General features: G+C 37.7%; 4 protein-coding genes across 5 annotated transcripts; 1 reads left to right on the forward strand and 3 right to left on the reverse strand.

Moving 5' to 3' along the window:
• The first annotated feature begins 390 nt into the window (after positions 1-390).
• On the forward strand, positions 391-1,570 carry LOC21395850 (B2 protein). The gene is made up of 5 exons (XM_024175848.1): positions 391-484; positions 595-717; positions 907-1,007; positions 1,142-1,339; positions 1,486-1,570. The coding sequence occupies exons 1-5, from the start codon at positions 391-393 to the stop codon at positions 1,549-1,551; spliced, it is 582 nt and encodes a 193-aa protein (XP_024031616.1). The 3' UTR covers positions 1,552-1,570.
• Positions 1,571-2,365: 795 nt separating this feature from the next.
• Positions 2,366-5,647, reverse strand: LOC21395851 (PHD finger protein At1g33420). Of its 2 annotated transcripts, none has more exons than XM_024175833.1 (5): positions 5,188-5,647; positions 4,705-4,786; positions 4,246-4,461; positions 3,511-4,110; positions 2,366-3,404 (listed from the first exon to the last, which is right to left on the reverse strand). In XM_024175833.1, the coding sequence occupies exons 1-5, from the start codon at positions 5,513-5,515 to the stop codon at positions 2,549-2,551; spliced, it is 2,082 nt and encodes a 693-aa protein (XP_024031601.1). In that variant the 5' UTR covers positions 5,516-5,647; the 3' UTR covers positions 2,366-2,548. The 2 variants fall into 2 exon arrangements, with proteins under 2 accessions (XP_024031601.1, XP_010112064.1); XM_010113762.2 differs by having other exon boundaries at positions 4,705-4,903.
• Positions 5,648-6,733: 1,086 nt separating this feature from the next.
• On the reverse strand, positions 6,734-8,845 carry LOC21395852 (probable beta-1,3-galactosyltransferase 8). Its single transcript, XM_010113763.1, has 6 exons — positions 8,603-8,845; positions 8,326-8,393; positions 7,650-8,186; positions 7,356-7,481; positions 7,130-7,239; positions 6,734-6,882 (listed from the first exon to the last, which is right to left on the reverse strand). The coding sequence occupies exons 1-6, from the start codon at positions 8,843-8,845 to the stop codon at positions 6,734-6,736; spliced, it is 1,233 nt and encodes a 410-aa protein (XP_010112065.1).
• A 2,146-nt stretch (positions 8,846-10,991) lies between these two features.
• On the reverse strand, positions 10,992-14,250 carry LOC21395853 (protein NRT1/ PTR FAMILY 4.4). The gene is made up of 6 exons (XM_010113764.2): positions 14,125-14,250; positions 13,754-13,841; positions 13,396-13,613; positions 12,785-13,273; positions 12,038-12,183; positions 10,992-11,908 (listed from the first exon to the last, which is right to left on the reverse strand). Exons 1-6 carry the CDS (start codon positions 14,248-14,250, stop codon positions 11,011-11,013), a joined length of 1,965 nt encoding a protein of 654 aa, XP_010112066.2. The 3' UTR covers positions 10,992-11,010.
• Between the last annotated feature and the right edge of the window lie 790 nt (positions 14,251-15,040).

A 15,040-nucleotide genomic window follows, 5' to 3' on the forward strand; every position in this document is an offset into this window, starting at 1 on the left:
TGCAAGGAACAGGAGAAGGAGGGAGAGAATTCAAAATCAAAAGTGAGAATAAAGAATCAACTATAATATGATATGATTGAGTATTACTTTATGGCCAATAATAATAATAATAATAATGATGATAATAATAATAATAATAATAATATATGGGCGGAGTCCTTTGATTCAAATTGATCATCTAGTGATGAGGTGAGAAAAGCAAACTGCTCAAAAAGCTAAAAAGTAAAGAGACCCGACCCCATTAAGAGTAGTGAAAGTCCATTTGCCTGAATTAACTGGACTTTATAAGTGGTTGAAAAGATCATGACGCAGCTCAAATTTTATATTTAAGTAGCAAACACATGACAACATTTCACGTGTATATTGACGCAGTTAAATCTTTTGATAACCATGCCAAGATCTTTGTGTTTGTCGAGCAGGAGTCTGTGGAAGTTTGATGAATTCAAGGTTGCAAACATGGAGGCTGAGGATGAAGAGGATGATGGTTATTGTAGTGCACCGCCATTGTTGAGATCACTGTTTGTGGAGACCAAGGCATTGGCTTATCAGCAACATCGGAAGTGGAATAATTACCATCAGAAGCGGCACAGTAAGAGTATATTATTGCCTCCTGCTGGAAACCTGCTGAAATGCTGCCTAGGAATCAGGTGTTGGGAGGCTACATTTTCGTATGCAACAACGAGACCATGCAAGATGATCTCCGTCGCCAGCTCTTTGGTATAACAGACAGACAAACTAACAAACAAACAAACAATTTGGCTCTAGCTAATTGCTTTTATAATTCCTTATTTTCTACTTCATGCCTCAAATTGATCTCCATTAGTAAAATAAGCATGTTCGTTTGACATGGCTAATTCTTAGAACCAACCTGTTTAATTTAAATTTATTTTATTTAATTTTATGCAGGCCTTCCACCGAAATACAAGGACCCGGTGAGGGCAATAATGCCAGGTTTACCCCTCTTTCTTTATAACTACACCACCCACCAGCTGCATGGAGTGTACCAGGTAATTAATTAATTAATTTGCAAATTAATTCCTGCTCTGCTACTGTAGTTTTTAATTTGATGTCATCGAGTATCTTTGACATTAATGACAGTATTTTGCCTGTGTTTCTTGGTTTCCTTAACAACATATCAAAGGCTGTGAGTTTCGGAGGGTCAAACATAGACCCAACCGCGTGGCAAGACAAGAAGTGCCCGCTTGGAGGCTCAAGGTTCCCAGCGCAGGTTAGAATCCGAACCAAGAAGAAATGCAAACCACTTGAAGAAGATGCTTTTAGGCCTTTTTTATACCACTATGATGGTCCCAAGTTTCGTTTGCAGCTTTCTGTCCCTGAGGTATACATACAAATTTAAAATTTTTAAGAGCTAGTCAAATTTTTCCAAGTGTAGATCAACAAGTATTTTGACTTTGCTGCTTTTGATCTTAAATTAATGTTTGTTCCTTATTCATTGGGATCTGCTTCACTCATTAATCGTTGCAGGCACTTGCATTGTTAGATTTATTCAATGAACAAGACTCTATTAGACAAACTCCACTCAAGATATAAGCTAAACCAACAACTTACTAGAAAGAACGGATGCTGGTGAATTTTTTCCTTTTTTTTTTTTTTTTTTTTTTTTTTTTTTTTTTTTTTTTTTTTTTTTTTCGAAAGTAGCTGTCCTAGTTTGATGGGATGATTTACGAGCTTTCTATTGATGAACAACAAATTATTCACTTGTCAAGTCTAGTGTATCACACCAAAGAAATCAGGTATTATGTAAGGTGTTTACTTGTATGTTAGTGTAATTGAGGTGCAAGATTTCTTCACTGCCGTGGAATCTTCTTTCTATCAGAGTCAATCCCCCTTTGGGGAGGTGCAACTCATCACGATATTGACTCTGCTGACTGCTATGGAGGTCTCACTTTCTTCCCAATTCCCAGGGTTGTCTTGTTTCAACAAATCTAATTTACGACCAATTCGAACAACCGGCACTAGGCTTAAAAGACAGACAGGACATAAAAAACATGTTTACGACACTGATACTGTTACGAGTTTGAGCAGAGCTGTTACTGTTAGTATTAAGCGCCTTCCTTTTCACAAGTCACAACTTTCTGTGCCCCATTCAGAACTAGAGCAACCATCCTCATTCCTCACCAACAGAATTTATAATATATTAGAAGAAAAGCTCGCATAAGCACAAGAACTTGAGAATACAGGACTTTTTTTTTTTTTCCCAAATAGACGGTATAAAAATTCTGACATTTAAGACTAAGATCCCGTTCATTTCACTGATTTGAGCTTAAAATTCGAATTTTACTACAGTAAAAAGCTCTCATAAACAGTCACATTTAACTTTTTTACTACAGTAAAAATACTCTCACATAAAATCACATCTTAATTCGAATTAAAAACTCAAATCAACAAACTAAATGGGTCCTAAAAATAGTGGAAAAGAGAGTCTACAAAAAAAAGTTGACAATCTTCCGAAAAACCACAAAGTCTAACTAAAAGAGGAACTGTACATGGATATAATACATACAACAATAAACAAGGAAAGCACCGCTCAACGTACAGAAGATGCCATGGTCAAGTTAGTTGTTAGTTTAAGGTCATCACTCGCTGCTGCTTTTCCTCTACAAGTCCTACTGAAGACAGAAACATACTTGCCATTCTTTGTAGAATGATGGATGCTCCGGTGTTTGTTGCGGTAAGTGTTTATGCATTTCAAACAAACAAATTTGGCGGGGATTTCATCTGAATTGGCAATCCCAACACACCTGATGTGTTGCCAAACGCCACATGTATCACAAGCCAGCATTCTCTCGCCGTCATCATCCTTGGCTCCACACGAGCAACTGACCGTCCAGCTCTCAATTCCTCTTTCCATGCGGAACCGATTAAGCCCGTGTTTTGCAGCACATTTTCCAGCAAGTCGAACAGACCCACCTGTTCCAACTAGAAATTTAACTGTAATTGAGTCATCTATGGAGCCATACCCAACCAACTCCTCAGCCTGAAACCTCTTGAACATGGGGTATACTTCTCGAAATGCTTGGGTGACCGCACTTTTAAGGCCGGCCACATTTGCATTCAAGGGTAAGACAATTAATTCAGGGGGTACCACTGGCTCACCCTTGGGTTGGTCTGAAAGTTGCACATCACACCAGAGATGAATTGCTTGAGGGCTCTCCACTGCAGCAGTTTCAGACACGTAGACTTTCACAAATTGCTTGCAATCAAGAAGTTTAGTTGCCGAATCAATCACTTGATCCCTGATCCTCTGGGGCTTATAACTCACCATGGTGTCAGGATGAAGAAACGACTCGTACAAGAACCTCAGATCGCGTAAAACTTGTTCTTCTGATGGGTAAACGAAATTCACACCAGATCGAGCGTTGGTGCTACTCAAAGGCTCGAGCCTGCAATGTTTGTAAGAAACAAACAGGAAACGAATTAGTACTTCACTGTAGAACAACATTGAAATAATTACCAGCAGTCACAAAAGGAAAGCTTGAATAGCTTTACCTGTATTCTATAGTACTAGAAGTGGGATTGCAATGGGAATGAACCACCATGCCATCATGGGTAACGTTGCCTCCAAAGTGTTTGAGGCAGTACTCAAGAAGCTCCGGTGACGCGGCCTTGCACATGGTGCCCTTGAGAGCACGTCTTGTAACCCAACCACAGCCAGTGGAGGCGCGTAGGATCTTAATCATTGCTTGTTGCAAGCATTCAACATCATTCCTTGTCCACGCACACAGCGCATTTGAGGAGGGAAAATGAGGCTTGTCAGAAGATGTAAGAGCACGAACTTGGCGAAGGAGACTCAACAAGAAGGAGAAGAGATCCTTGAAGGTGGCAAATTCAGTGTGGGACAAGGACTGGTACAAGGCAATAAGTGATTGGAGGTGAGATTGGGGGGCTCGTGGGTGGAAGAGGAAAGGAGAGAGGGACGTGCTGGACAGGGAATGTACGGCTTTGAGGTAGGCATCTTGGGTGAGAGCATAGCTGCCGGCGCCAAACTGGTAACCCCAATTGCCATACCACGAATGACCGTCGGTGATGGCGTGCAGCAGCCGGTACTCCATCCCGTGTTTCTTCGACACATCCATCACGCTTATCTTCCTGCTCTCAAATAAAACAAAATTAAAAAAATTAAAAAAAAAAATTGAGAGGAGCATACATCATGACATACTCATGTTCAGGCATACCCAAGTGTAACAGTTAATTGAGAGATGGAAAACAAGCAAGCAAACAAACCTGACAAAAAGGGCACAACAAAGCCGGTCCCAAAAGTCCATAATTTGGCGACCGGAGAGAAAAAGGGAGCCGCCTTGTCTGCCGTTGAGAGTAAGAAGATGGCCAAAGCCATTGGAGTGGACAACAGCGTGGAGAAGATGCGTGTGATCTTCCAACTGAACATTTATCCAATCTTCCACATCATCCGCGCTTATGGATGTCTTGCACCTCCGGCACCTGATCAATCAATCAATCAATCATCATTATCACCACATATATTAAACTTGTAATCTAATCATAAAATCAAATCAAATGTTCATCTAAAGACAAATCAATACTATCATATGGTAATGCTATGCTATCACTAACACAACAAACGCGTATATGCATTAATTAAGGGGGGCAAGTATGACTGAGAACATCAATTTTATTATTATTATTATTATTATTATTAGTAGATATCATAAGAGAAAAGCGAACCTAGAATCGTTGAAGTGAAGAAGAGGGGCTCCACAGGCAGAACAAGAGTTGAGGTAGCTTTTTCGTCCGTCATCAACTTGAGCTTGATAAGGATCAGGATCATCATCATCATCATCATCATCATCATGTAATGACACAACGCTTTCCGCTCTTATTATGAAGTGGTACCTCTTTTGGCACACCGGATGCCCACTCCAGCCTTTTTTTGTTTTTTGTTTTTTTTATACGTAGACATCAATAAATTTATTTATTTTAGAACAAATATCATCATCGCCATAACTAATAAAGACATTTTTTTTTAATCTTCTTAAACAATAAACACTTGTTATACATATATATATATATATATATTTATATATATATATATATTTTGTTTTTCTTTTAAAGAAAAAAATTGAAAAGAAAAAGGACACATCTTAGTCTAGTCTTCTTAGTTTAAATTTATTATTTAAAAAAAAATGGTGAGTGGAGGGGGGGACTAACCAAGAACACGGCAGTGGTCACAATAGAGGGAGCGGGAGGAGGAGGTGACGTCCTCTTCGACGACGTGGAGTGCGACGGCGACGGAAGAGAGGCGGAGGGAGAGGCGCCATGAGAGGAGTGAGGGGAACAGGGAGGGAGGAAGGGCGAGTTGGGCGTGTCGGCTCAGGAACTCCTTTATGGAGTCCCTGAAGGGCTTTTGGCCCTCACTCTGCGGCGGCGGAAACTCCTTGAAATCGGGCACATCTAATTCGGAGCGGCAGAGCCTCCTCCTCTTCACCCTCCTCGTCGACTCATCCTCCTTCACTCCCAATCCCAATCCCATCACCATCTTTGCTTTGCTTTGATTTTTTTTTTTTTCAAAAGAGGATGAAAATATTTTAGATGTTCAGCTGTAATCACAGTTCAGTTCACACAATAATTAATAAAGGAGAAAAGGAATGAATAAAAAAGCCTTTCTTTATTTCTCTCTCCGTTATATATACACAATATATATATATATATATATACACGAATGAATATAAATTTGGTCTATGGCGGTTCCGCTCCTCTCTCCATTTTGCAACTTTCCCTCCTCTATTTCGTTCCCTCTTCTTTTGTTTTATTATTATTATATATTTTCTTTTTCTTTAAGTTTAAGGAAAAATTAAAGGAATTTCTTTTATTTTACCGGAGACGGAGTTAGTCCATTTTATTAACAGTGTCAATTTTCAATTAATTTAAAAGTACATAAGATTAAGATTACGTTAATTTTATTAATTTGAATTTAAAATTTAAATTTTATTACAGTAAAAAATATTCACATTTAATTTTTTATTACAGTAAAAAATTATCATATAAAATTACATCTTAACTCAAATTAAAAACTCAAATAAACGAACTAAACTTAAATCAGTGAATATAAATTTAACAACTAAAAATAAAAAATTGTCAACTAATTTATTTTCTAATCCGACCAGCACAAAAATTATTTTCTAATCTTGTAAAGGAAGTTCGTTTATTTTATTTTATTTTAATTTTAATTTTAATAATTTTCAGTGGGTAGGTCCAAACTCCGAGTCCTTCACAATATTATTATAATATATTAGAACCCCGTTTGTATTTCCTGGGAACTTTCTGGAGAAAAGGAAAAAAGAAAAAGAAAAAGAAAAAGGAAGGCGGTCTCCAAAATGTTTTGAAATGATTGGCGTGTGGGAAAGAAAGGCGGTCTCCAGTCTCCCTCAAAAGTGGAAAGACAATCTTGTTCCTTATTTATCTTGAAATTCGTTTTAGCCTCCTCAAAAATTAAAAAGAAAAGGCGAATGTTTTCTTTTTTCCTTTTTTTTGTAGCGATGTAATAATAAATAAATAAAAAAATTATATATAATAAATAAAATAAAAATAAATTATCTATTTTCCACAAGAAAGAAAGAAACTAAATCAGCAGCACTAGGGTTTTTTTGGGTCTTGTCTTGTTTTCTCTCATTCCAGATTTATTCTCAACTCACTAGTGACAATAGTAGTCTAATAATAAGGAGTTAAAACAATAGAGAACGAGCGTGTGTGTGTGTTAAATGTCAAGGCTCCAAACAGCTCCGTTCCCTTCTCCGCAGGAGTTGTGGATGCTTTTCATTCTCTCCACCGATTTGCATATTCCACTGCACTGCCAATCAAAAGACGCCACGCACACATTCCCTTCTTCTGCTTTCCATTCGCAATCTATTATTTTTCCATTTCGTTTTATTTTATATATATGATATATGATAGCAAAAAACAAAAAAAAAAAAAAACAGTTAGATTTTAAATTTTATCGAATTAAAAGACCCCCCTCCCCCCCAAACAAAAACAAAAAAAAGGAGGAAGAGAAAGAACAATACAAAGATCTATAATCGTTCCATTCTAAGTAACATATCAATATGTAATGTAGTGTAGTAGTGTATTACAGGGTAAACTGTAAAGTAGGTACCTGGAGGGGTCCCACAACACATGGAGCGGTCGTCTACATGTTCCACTTCAAGGCCTATGAACCATGAGCCCAACGACACGTCCTCATTGGCGTATCGATGCAGAATGGGCCTAAACATATATGTACAAGCCCAACGTTTCAGTCCATTCCATGAATTATCGTGTATGATCCAGCAAATACAACAAGGAGACCCCTTAATAATATTATATTAGTGCAGATTGCTTACGAGTTAATAGAGATATAGGAAGCGAGGTCCTTAGAGATGCCATAGATTTGGCCCGTGGCGTGCCTGAAATACTTGTTCCCTTCGTCCCCAAACTTCCAAAATTCTGGCTCATGGTACTTCACGCCCCTGCATCATTTATCATATATAATATAAGAATTATAAAAAATAAATAAAAATAATTTAAATAAAAAAAGCACCTTCGCATGTCTATCATATATAAAGAGAATTAAGATATAAAGAGAATTATATAAAGAGAATTAAGACGATGACGATGAAAATAATATATACAAGTACTTTGTGGAAAGAACAGGGCCGGACTTCATGCAGCCAATGTAGACGCGGGGCTTGAAGCGGTGCTTGGCGAGAGTGGAGGCGAGCGTGGCGACGTTGAGGTGGACGTCGTCGTCAACCTTGACGTAGAAAGTGGCGTCCCAAAGGGAGAAAGCGGTGGAGAAGTAGATGCGGGTCTTGGAGGAGAGGTGGTGGTAGCCCTCCACGTGGTTCGTGAGGCGGAGGAAGTCGTGGTGCTCGGCCTCCTCGGCGTCGATGCCTTTGTCGAGCATTCCTCCTGGGGTGGCGCTGTGCCCTATCACGAACCTCATCACAATCCCTTTCTCCTTCTCAACCTTCTTCAGACTCTCTCCTCTCGCCATCCAACTCTCTCTCACTGAATCCCGCCGTCTCTTACTGCTGAACGCCGTGTTTATTCCGATCACCACGAACGCCTTCTTCTTCGGCCCGACATTATTTTGAGAATCACTTGTTTCGTTCTGCCTTGTCCTCGCTGCTGCTACCTCCATTTCCAACGTCGATATCGTCTTGTCCAGTGATCTGATTATAAGATATTTATATAAATTATTTATTAAATTTTTTTTTAATTAAAAAAAACACACAATATTATATATTTACAAAATTAGACGTTGTTAATATATGAGCATGAATATTGTAAGGTAGATAGCTAGTGCCTTACTGGATGGCTAGGTGGGTTTTGATCACCTCCTCCATGATATTTCCAGATTTTCCAGCTTCCACCAATTTCTGGCTCGTTGATTAAAAGAAAATATACATAAAAGAATTATTGACATTTATAATAATCTGTAATAATCCTGATGTGGGAACTTAATTATAGAAAATATGATAATTAATTATATATAAGATACATGAATTCGAATCACATACATGTATATATATATATATATATATAGATCAATTAGTAATATAAAATGTTTAAATTAAATATTAATTACCCGCTGCGCCTTCATGTGATCGTCATCGTTGTTACGATCATCATGATGACATGATGAGGGAAGATCATGATCGAAATCAGAATGATGAAGATGAGGATGATGGTGAGAAAGATGAGCAGTACCAGTACTCCAATAGGCACGGGTGGTAAAGAGAGAACCCCCAAGAAAGCTTGCGAGGCACAGCACTAACATGGCTTTTCCCGAATATTGCTTACTACCACTACTACTTCCCGAGGACCTCATCTGCGTGTGTATATATATATATATATTCACTAGTGCGCACTAGATTTCTTATTTTCCCCCTTCTATTCTAATTGCTTCATCTGCATTCTCAACATATTCATTATATATAATTAATTCAACTTGCATATATATAATTACATCGATCATATATTCATATATAACTAATTAAATATACATAGATCTAAAAATTATATTGATGCAAAGCCTCTCGATCCGAAAGTGAAATTCAAATGCAAAAAGTGATAAAGAATTACCTGATCATCCGATCGATCGGATATAATTGGTGAGTAGGTGGTGCTTACCAATAATGAGTTGTAATAAAGATCATGAAAATATTCCAGTCACATATATATATATATATATATAATCCAATCGATATGCATATTGTATGATATATATTTTATATCTATGTGTATGTATATATATATATATATATATATTATTGGGTAGTTCATTCATGTGTGATTCGTGTCTCAACAAACTGAATGCTGCAAAGTTTAACTGAACAATATTAGCAAGCTGCCCTCCTTCTCTTTCTCTTCGTCTTTCTATTAAGTTGATTAACTAATAATTGCTCTGCGCCTACCCTTTTACAAGTTGCTTTCTGCCTAATTAACCTAATTAAGTTATGAGCGATAATTAATGTTTGTAGAGTATTAGGTGTTTGCATTTTCCTGCTAATTAATTGCCATTAATTAGAAATTAGAATATATACTCATCACTAATTAAGACCTCAGCTGAGAGCGCCTCAGATCATCACAGGCCTGCCTTGGATTAGAAAATTAGTAGACCTTTAAAGCATTGCCGCGAATTCCATGCCTATCACTTCTTAGAGACCCTATATATGCGTTTTGGGCTTTAATAAATGAAAGCATTACAATTTAGTTTATTGATTTGAATATAAAATTTTAATAAAACTCAATTTTTTTTATAAGAGAAAATATGTAAAAAAAAAAAAGACCATAAGTCTCACCAGCAAGATAAATGATATATATATATATATATTAAACGGCGAAACCATGATTTTGTAGCTGGTAATATTGAATAGCGGTTAATTATTGAGTCGTACGTATTTATTGCTAAATATAATATTTACCATCTTCAAATTAAAATTCAGTGAAGCATTTATTGTTAAATATAATATTTACCATTTCAGTAGCGGTAAATACTATATTTATTCAGAAGTTTGTCTGCGATGGTAAATACTGTATTTACATATAAATATGTAATTATTTTTAATCTTGTAAAAATCTAAAGAATCCATAGAATTACAAAAGACTTCTACAAATTAACTTCTCTCTCTCATCTCCCTCACGATCTTTCTACTTCTGTGGAGATCACCATGATCTCCTGCGTGGAATCACGACGGCGACAGAGATCGCAGTGATATCCAATGACGCGCAGCCCTCGTCGTTCGTTTATTTATTTATTTATTTTTAAGCCGGGGATTAAAGATAACAGTAATGATAATGGAAATCAGACTCCAAATTGTGATATTAATTCGTAGATCAGAAGGAGCAGAAGGAACTGGCCGGGTCGAATTACACAATACTTCGGGAACAGTACTTTGTGTTATTGCACAAGATCAATCTCCACAAATAAACTAATATTATCATGATCTAGTTTTTTTGTAATAATTAAATGTTGGTTCTTAGCAATAAAATAAATAAATAAATAAATAATCTACTGTCGGTTTGGACCTAACTTCCTATAATGATGGGGATGGACATAATTAGATTCTAATTACGGGTGGGGTCAACTTACTCCAGTGGGAACCTCAATTAATGAAAGTCCTACACTAGCTAGTTTTGCTAATCAAAGTCCTACACTGGCTAGTTTATATATATATATATATATATATATACACGGCAAACTTATAAGTATTTAGTGCTTAGTAGAGGGAGTGAGGCAAGGGAGATATTGATTATAGTATCTAATTAAACAAGAAGGAGTCACTCTTAACATAATTGCGAGACATCAATATATAATGTTATTATATATACCTAGCTAGATCATAATTCTCCCACATGAATAATTATTACGTATTATAAATATACATTAAATAGTTCATGAATTGCAAGTTACATAATTAATATATATATATATATATATTAATAGGATCAAACAGTAGTAGTAATAGGCTTGTTGTTGTAGTTTTCAAAGACTTATCCGTGTCCTTGTCCATCAGCAGCAGCAGCAACATGATCGGCAGTAGTAGCACTAGCAGTAGTGGGTGATACAATTATTGATGGATTGGAAGAAGAGGAAGAAGAAGAATACACTGGCCATTTGGAGGAGAAGATGATGTAATTGAAAAAGTTGACGAGGCTTAGAGCAGCCAAAAGCCAGTAGAAGAGGTCAAGCCTGTCTTGGTTAAGATCATTGTAGCCGAGCCACCCGGCCGATGTATTGCTAGTCGTAACTTTGTTCACCAAAGAAACCAGCACAGAGCTCAAGTAGAATCCAAACGAGTAAGAGCAGTACGTCATGGCCGTCAGAAACGACTGCATCCCCTCCAACGACTGCGTGTAGAAGAACTCTATCAGCCCCACCGCCGTGAACATCTCCGACAGCCCGAATATCAGAAACTGCGGTGCTATCCAAAGTATCGACATCACGGCCTTCTCGGTGCGCCGCCTCTTGGCCTCCACCAGGGCGGCGCAAACCATGGAGAAGGTGGCGATGAAGAGGCCGACGCCGACCCTCTGAAGGGCGGAGATGCCGGAGGGGCGGCCGGTGAGCTTTCGTGCGGCGGGGACGAAGGAGAGCTCGTAAAGAGGGACGAGGCAGATGAGGAGAATGTAAGGGATGGCCTGGAGGGAGGCCGGGGGGATGCTGAAGGAGCGAGAGATGCGGTTGTCCATGGCGCTTCCCTGCTGGACGGAGAATGTCTGGAGTTGGGCTAAGATGGTGTTGAAGATGATGGTGCACGCGAATATTGGGATGACAGACAGGATTATCTTCACCTGCTCCACTTGCCCCACGCTGCACAGTCTCCATGGACTTTCACTGCTTCTCTCCCCACTTCCGTTTTCTACCTTGATGCATGCCTTGTTCAGGAATCTGCACCCCAACACAATAATAATAATAATAATAATAATAATTTTTGCGAATAAAATTTATTATTTTATTTATTTATTAAATTTTTTGTTATTTTATAAGATTAAAGAAACAAGGAGTCTTTGGTCTCACCTAAACTTATCCGTGTGTAGGAGATTGGTGACGTTAGTAGGGGTGGCAAAAAGGTGGTTTTGCACATTGGTTTGGCTTCCGCGGATAATCTCTGCTTGACTTGAAGGGCAGACTTGCTTTCTCTTTGAAAAGGCAGCAACAAAAACCTTGACAAATTTCACCAGCCAATAAAAGTAATTGGGATCTTTTATATTACAACAAAGAACTCTCTAAATTGGAAGCAGGGGACAACATTGTTGTCTTTCCAATTTATATATTAATTAACTCTACATTTATATATATATATATATGTGTGTGTTATAAAGAATAAGAAGGTCGGTGCCAAATCCAGAATCCAATTTATAGTGGATTTGTTTTTCCTACAAAAAGAGGAAAAAAAAAACAAAACCACTTTCATTATATAAGCAATTCGATTACCATATTGCATCATATTAATCGATGTATCATATAAAGGTAATAAGGGATATATGTGGAGGCTACTTAAGAACATCGCTAATTAAATATTGGTCGAAGAAATTAATTAGGAGCTTAAGCAAAAGAAAAGGCAGGCGTTTCCAATTTCCAAAGAAAAAGCAAAAGCGAAAGGAAAGGCCAATTGCCATATATATAAAGGTTTCTACTCCAGAGTGTAGACAAAAGGGGGAGGGAAAGAAAAAAAAAAGAAGAGAGATCAGCTTCACCAGGCAAATTAATTAAGAAAGGCAACAATATTATATTAGTTAAATGAAGAATTGGCTAATTACGTACTTGAGCAATAGGAGTGAAAATACTTCGGCGAGCGCGAGGTGGCCTGGTGATGTAGAGAGAAGTGCCAGAAATCAAGCAGAGCAATCCAACGGCCATGGCGGCGGCGGAGACGCCAAAGCCAACATCCATGCCGGAGTGAGTTTGGAGCCAAACGAGGAGAGTCAAGGCCAAGAGCTCGCCGGTGCAGAATGCGAAGTAGGCGGCGTTGAAGTAAGACGAAAGCACATGTTGATCATGATGCTTGCGGCGCTTATTGGTAATGTTAATTCTGAATTGATCAGCTCCGTGAGAGATGATGTTGGGCTTAAGGCAGCCACTTCCCAAGGCCACCAAGTAAAGGGCTGTAAACAATATCGCCGCCTTGAACCCTCTTGCTTCCTCACACTCCTGCTGATCAATATCATCTGCAGCTACTTTCATGATCAACATCTTGCAAGGCACTGGTCTTAGTTCATCCACGTGAGCTTGGACCGCCAGTAATATGAAACCCTGCACCAAACCGTATTATTACATATTAATCATATCATTTATATATATATATATATATGTTGGGATTAATTAGTAAGCTAGGATCATTAATAGAAGCTTGGAATCATGAATTAATTACGTACGGAGAGCTCAACAAAGCCAAAAAGGAGCATGGTCCGAAAGCTGCCTAAATAAGAATCGGAGAGAAAGCCACCGAGGAGAGAGAGAAGGAAGACAGTTCCGATAAAGTTGGTGACGATGTTAGCCGACTTTGAGAGAGGGAAGTGCATTTCATTAAAAACATATGTTATGAGATTGTTCCCAACTCCCGCTATCCCCATCATCTCAAATGCTTGCAGACCTGCAACATATCACTTCCATGCAACAACTCATTTCATTAATATATACACACACACACGCACTTATATTATAACTTTTAATATCGTATATACATATATAATACATGTGTATATATATATATATATAGAGAGAGAGAGAGACCGAGGACAAAAACAGCAGCCTTCATTCCACCATGGGTGTTAGGGTTGCAAGGCCTGCCTCTCCAGTCAACACACATCTCCTCCTCCTCCTCCACCACCACCACTGCATGATCATCATGATCATGATCATTAGTAGTAGCATTAATGTTTTCCTGATCAATATCACAGTTCCCACCTCTTTCCACCATTTTCTTTGAATTAAGCCCGATTACCAGCTAGGCTTTCTCACTCTCAGGGGTACTCTGATGATCTCCAAATTATGTAATTAAGAAACGACGCTACTTCTAGCTAGCTAGCTACTACCCGTCATGTAATATTATATGTATATGTATATGTAACTAAATATAAATAAATACATTTATAATTAACGACCTTTGGTGAAACTGAAACCGGAGGTTCTATTTCACCGCTGCTTAATTCCTCATCCAGAAATAATGATGATGATAATATCGATCGTGGATGAGAAAGTACTGGATATTGGGCTCCTATATATAACATTGTCCATGTCTACTATATTTTCCTCACTACAGGGGTGGCACTTTCTTCTTTTTTTTCTTTTTTAAAAAAAAAAAGAAGATGAATTTCCTGATCGCCTGATCTTTTCATTATTAACTAATTCTACTCCTCCTCCAGTTGACTCGTTGCTCATAGTGGGCTGGCCCTTTCCTAATTATGTTAATTATAATCATATTATCAATTAACCAATAAAAAGTATTTAGATAAAGCAAAGTCAGCCCCCACCAATATCGGTCGGTATCCATGTCTAACTATATATATATATATATATATAGCTAAATAGCAGCTTAATTTCCCCCTCTCTCTGTCTCTCTTTTCATTTCTACATCCACCATGACCATACACTATTGAAGAAGAATACTAAATTAATAATAATAATGGCAATCGAGATTTTCCGAGATCTCATTATAGATCGGGATCTTTTTACTAATTTTTAGCTGGTCCTAGTCTCGGGAATCATGATGGTCAATACATCTTCCAAGCTAATTTGACTATAATGTATATGGTATGTGCCATAATATTATTTAATTTTCAGCGGGACATATACCTACATATGTACGTACATATATATATTTATACATATATAGATATATCATCTTAATTATTTTATGTATTTTTAGCTAGGCAGAGAGTCAAAAAGTTTTCAATTTCTGCCAAACTTGAGTTGAATGCGTTTGGGCAATTGAGCGTAGCCACCACCATCATTGTAGTACAGAAAGACATTGCACTTTTGTATATATTCTAGAGACGGCCTACACCTTTTGTGTATATA

This window comes from Morus notabilis, unplaced genomic scaffold (assembly GCF_000414095.1).
Source record: "Morus notabilis unplaced genomic scaffold, ASM41409v2 Scaffold544, whole genome shotgun sequence".
Classification (NCBI taxonomy): domain Eukaryota; kingdom Viridiplantae; phylum Streptophyta; class Magnoliopsida; order Rosales; family Moraceae; genus Morus; species Morus notabilis.

Excerpts from the sequence above, each read along its gene's own strand:
- LOC21395851 (XM_010113762.2), bottom strand. The coding sequence starts at position 5,515 with ATGGTGATGGGATTGGGATTGGGAGTGAAGGAGGATGAGTCGACGAGG. Across the intron at positions 4,462-4,704 it reads CTTCACTTCAACGATTCTAG|GTGCCGGAGGTGCAAGACAT; the intron begins GTTCGCTTTTCT and ends TTGATTGATCAG. Across the intron at positions 4,111-4,245 it reads TGTTGTGCCCTTTTTGTCAG|GAAGATAAGCGTGATGGATG; the intron begins GTTTGTTTGCTT and ends ATTTGAGAGCAG.
- LOC21395850 (XM_024175848.1), top strand. The coding sequence starts at position 391 with ATGCCAAGATCTTTGTGTTTGTCGAGCAGGAGTCTGTGGAAGTTTGAT. Across the intron at positions 1,008-1,141 it reads AGCTGCATGGAGTGTACCAG|GCTGTGAGTTTCGGAGGGTC; the intron begins GTAATTAATTAA and ends AACATATCAAAG. Across the intron at positions 1,340-1,485 it reads TGCAGCTTTCTGTCCCTGAG|GCACTTGCATTGTTAGATTT; the intron begins GTATACATACAA and ends TAATCGTTGCAG.
- LOC21395852 (XM_010113763.1), bottom strand. The coding sequence starts at position 8,845 with ATGAGGTCCTCGGGAAGTAGTAGTGGTAGTAAGCAATATTCGGGAAAA. Across the intron at positions 8,394-8,602 it reads ATCACATGAAGGCGCAGCGG|AAATTGGTGGAAGCTGGAAA; the intron begins GTAATTAATATT and ends TCAACGAGCCAG. Across the intron at positions 7,240-7,355 it reads TCCTATATCTCTATTAACTC|GCCCATTCTGCATCGATACG; the intron begins GTAAGCAATCTG and ends ATATATGTTTAG.
- LOC21395853 (XM_010113764.2), bottom strand. The coding sequence starts at position 14,250 with ATGTTATATATAGGAGCCCAATATCCAGTACTTTCTCATCCACGATCG. Across the intron at positions 13,842-14,124 it reads CGGTTTCAGTTTCACCAAAG|GAGGAGGAGGAGATGTGTGT; the intron begins GTCGTTAATTAT and ends GTGGTGGTGGAG. Across the intron at positions 13,614-13,753 it reads GGCTGCTGTTTTTGTCCTCG|GTCTGCAAGCATTTGAGATG; the intron begins GTCTCTCTCTCT and ends GATATGTTGCAG.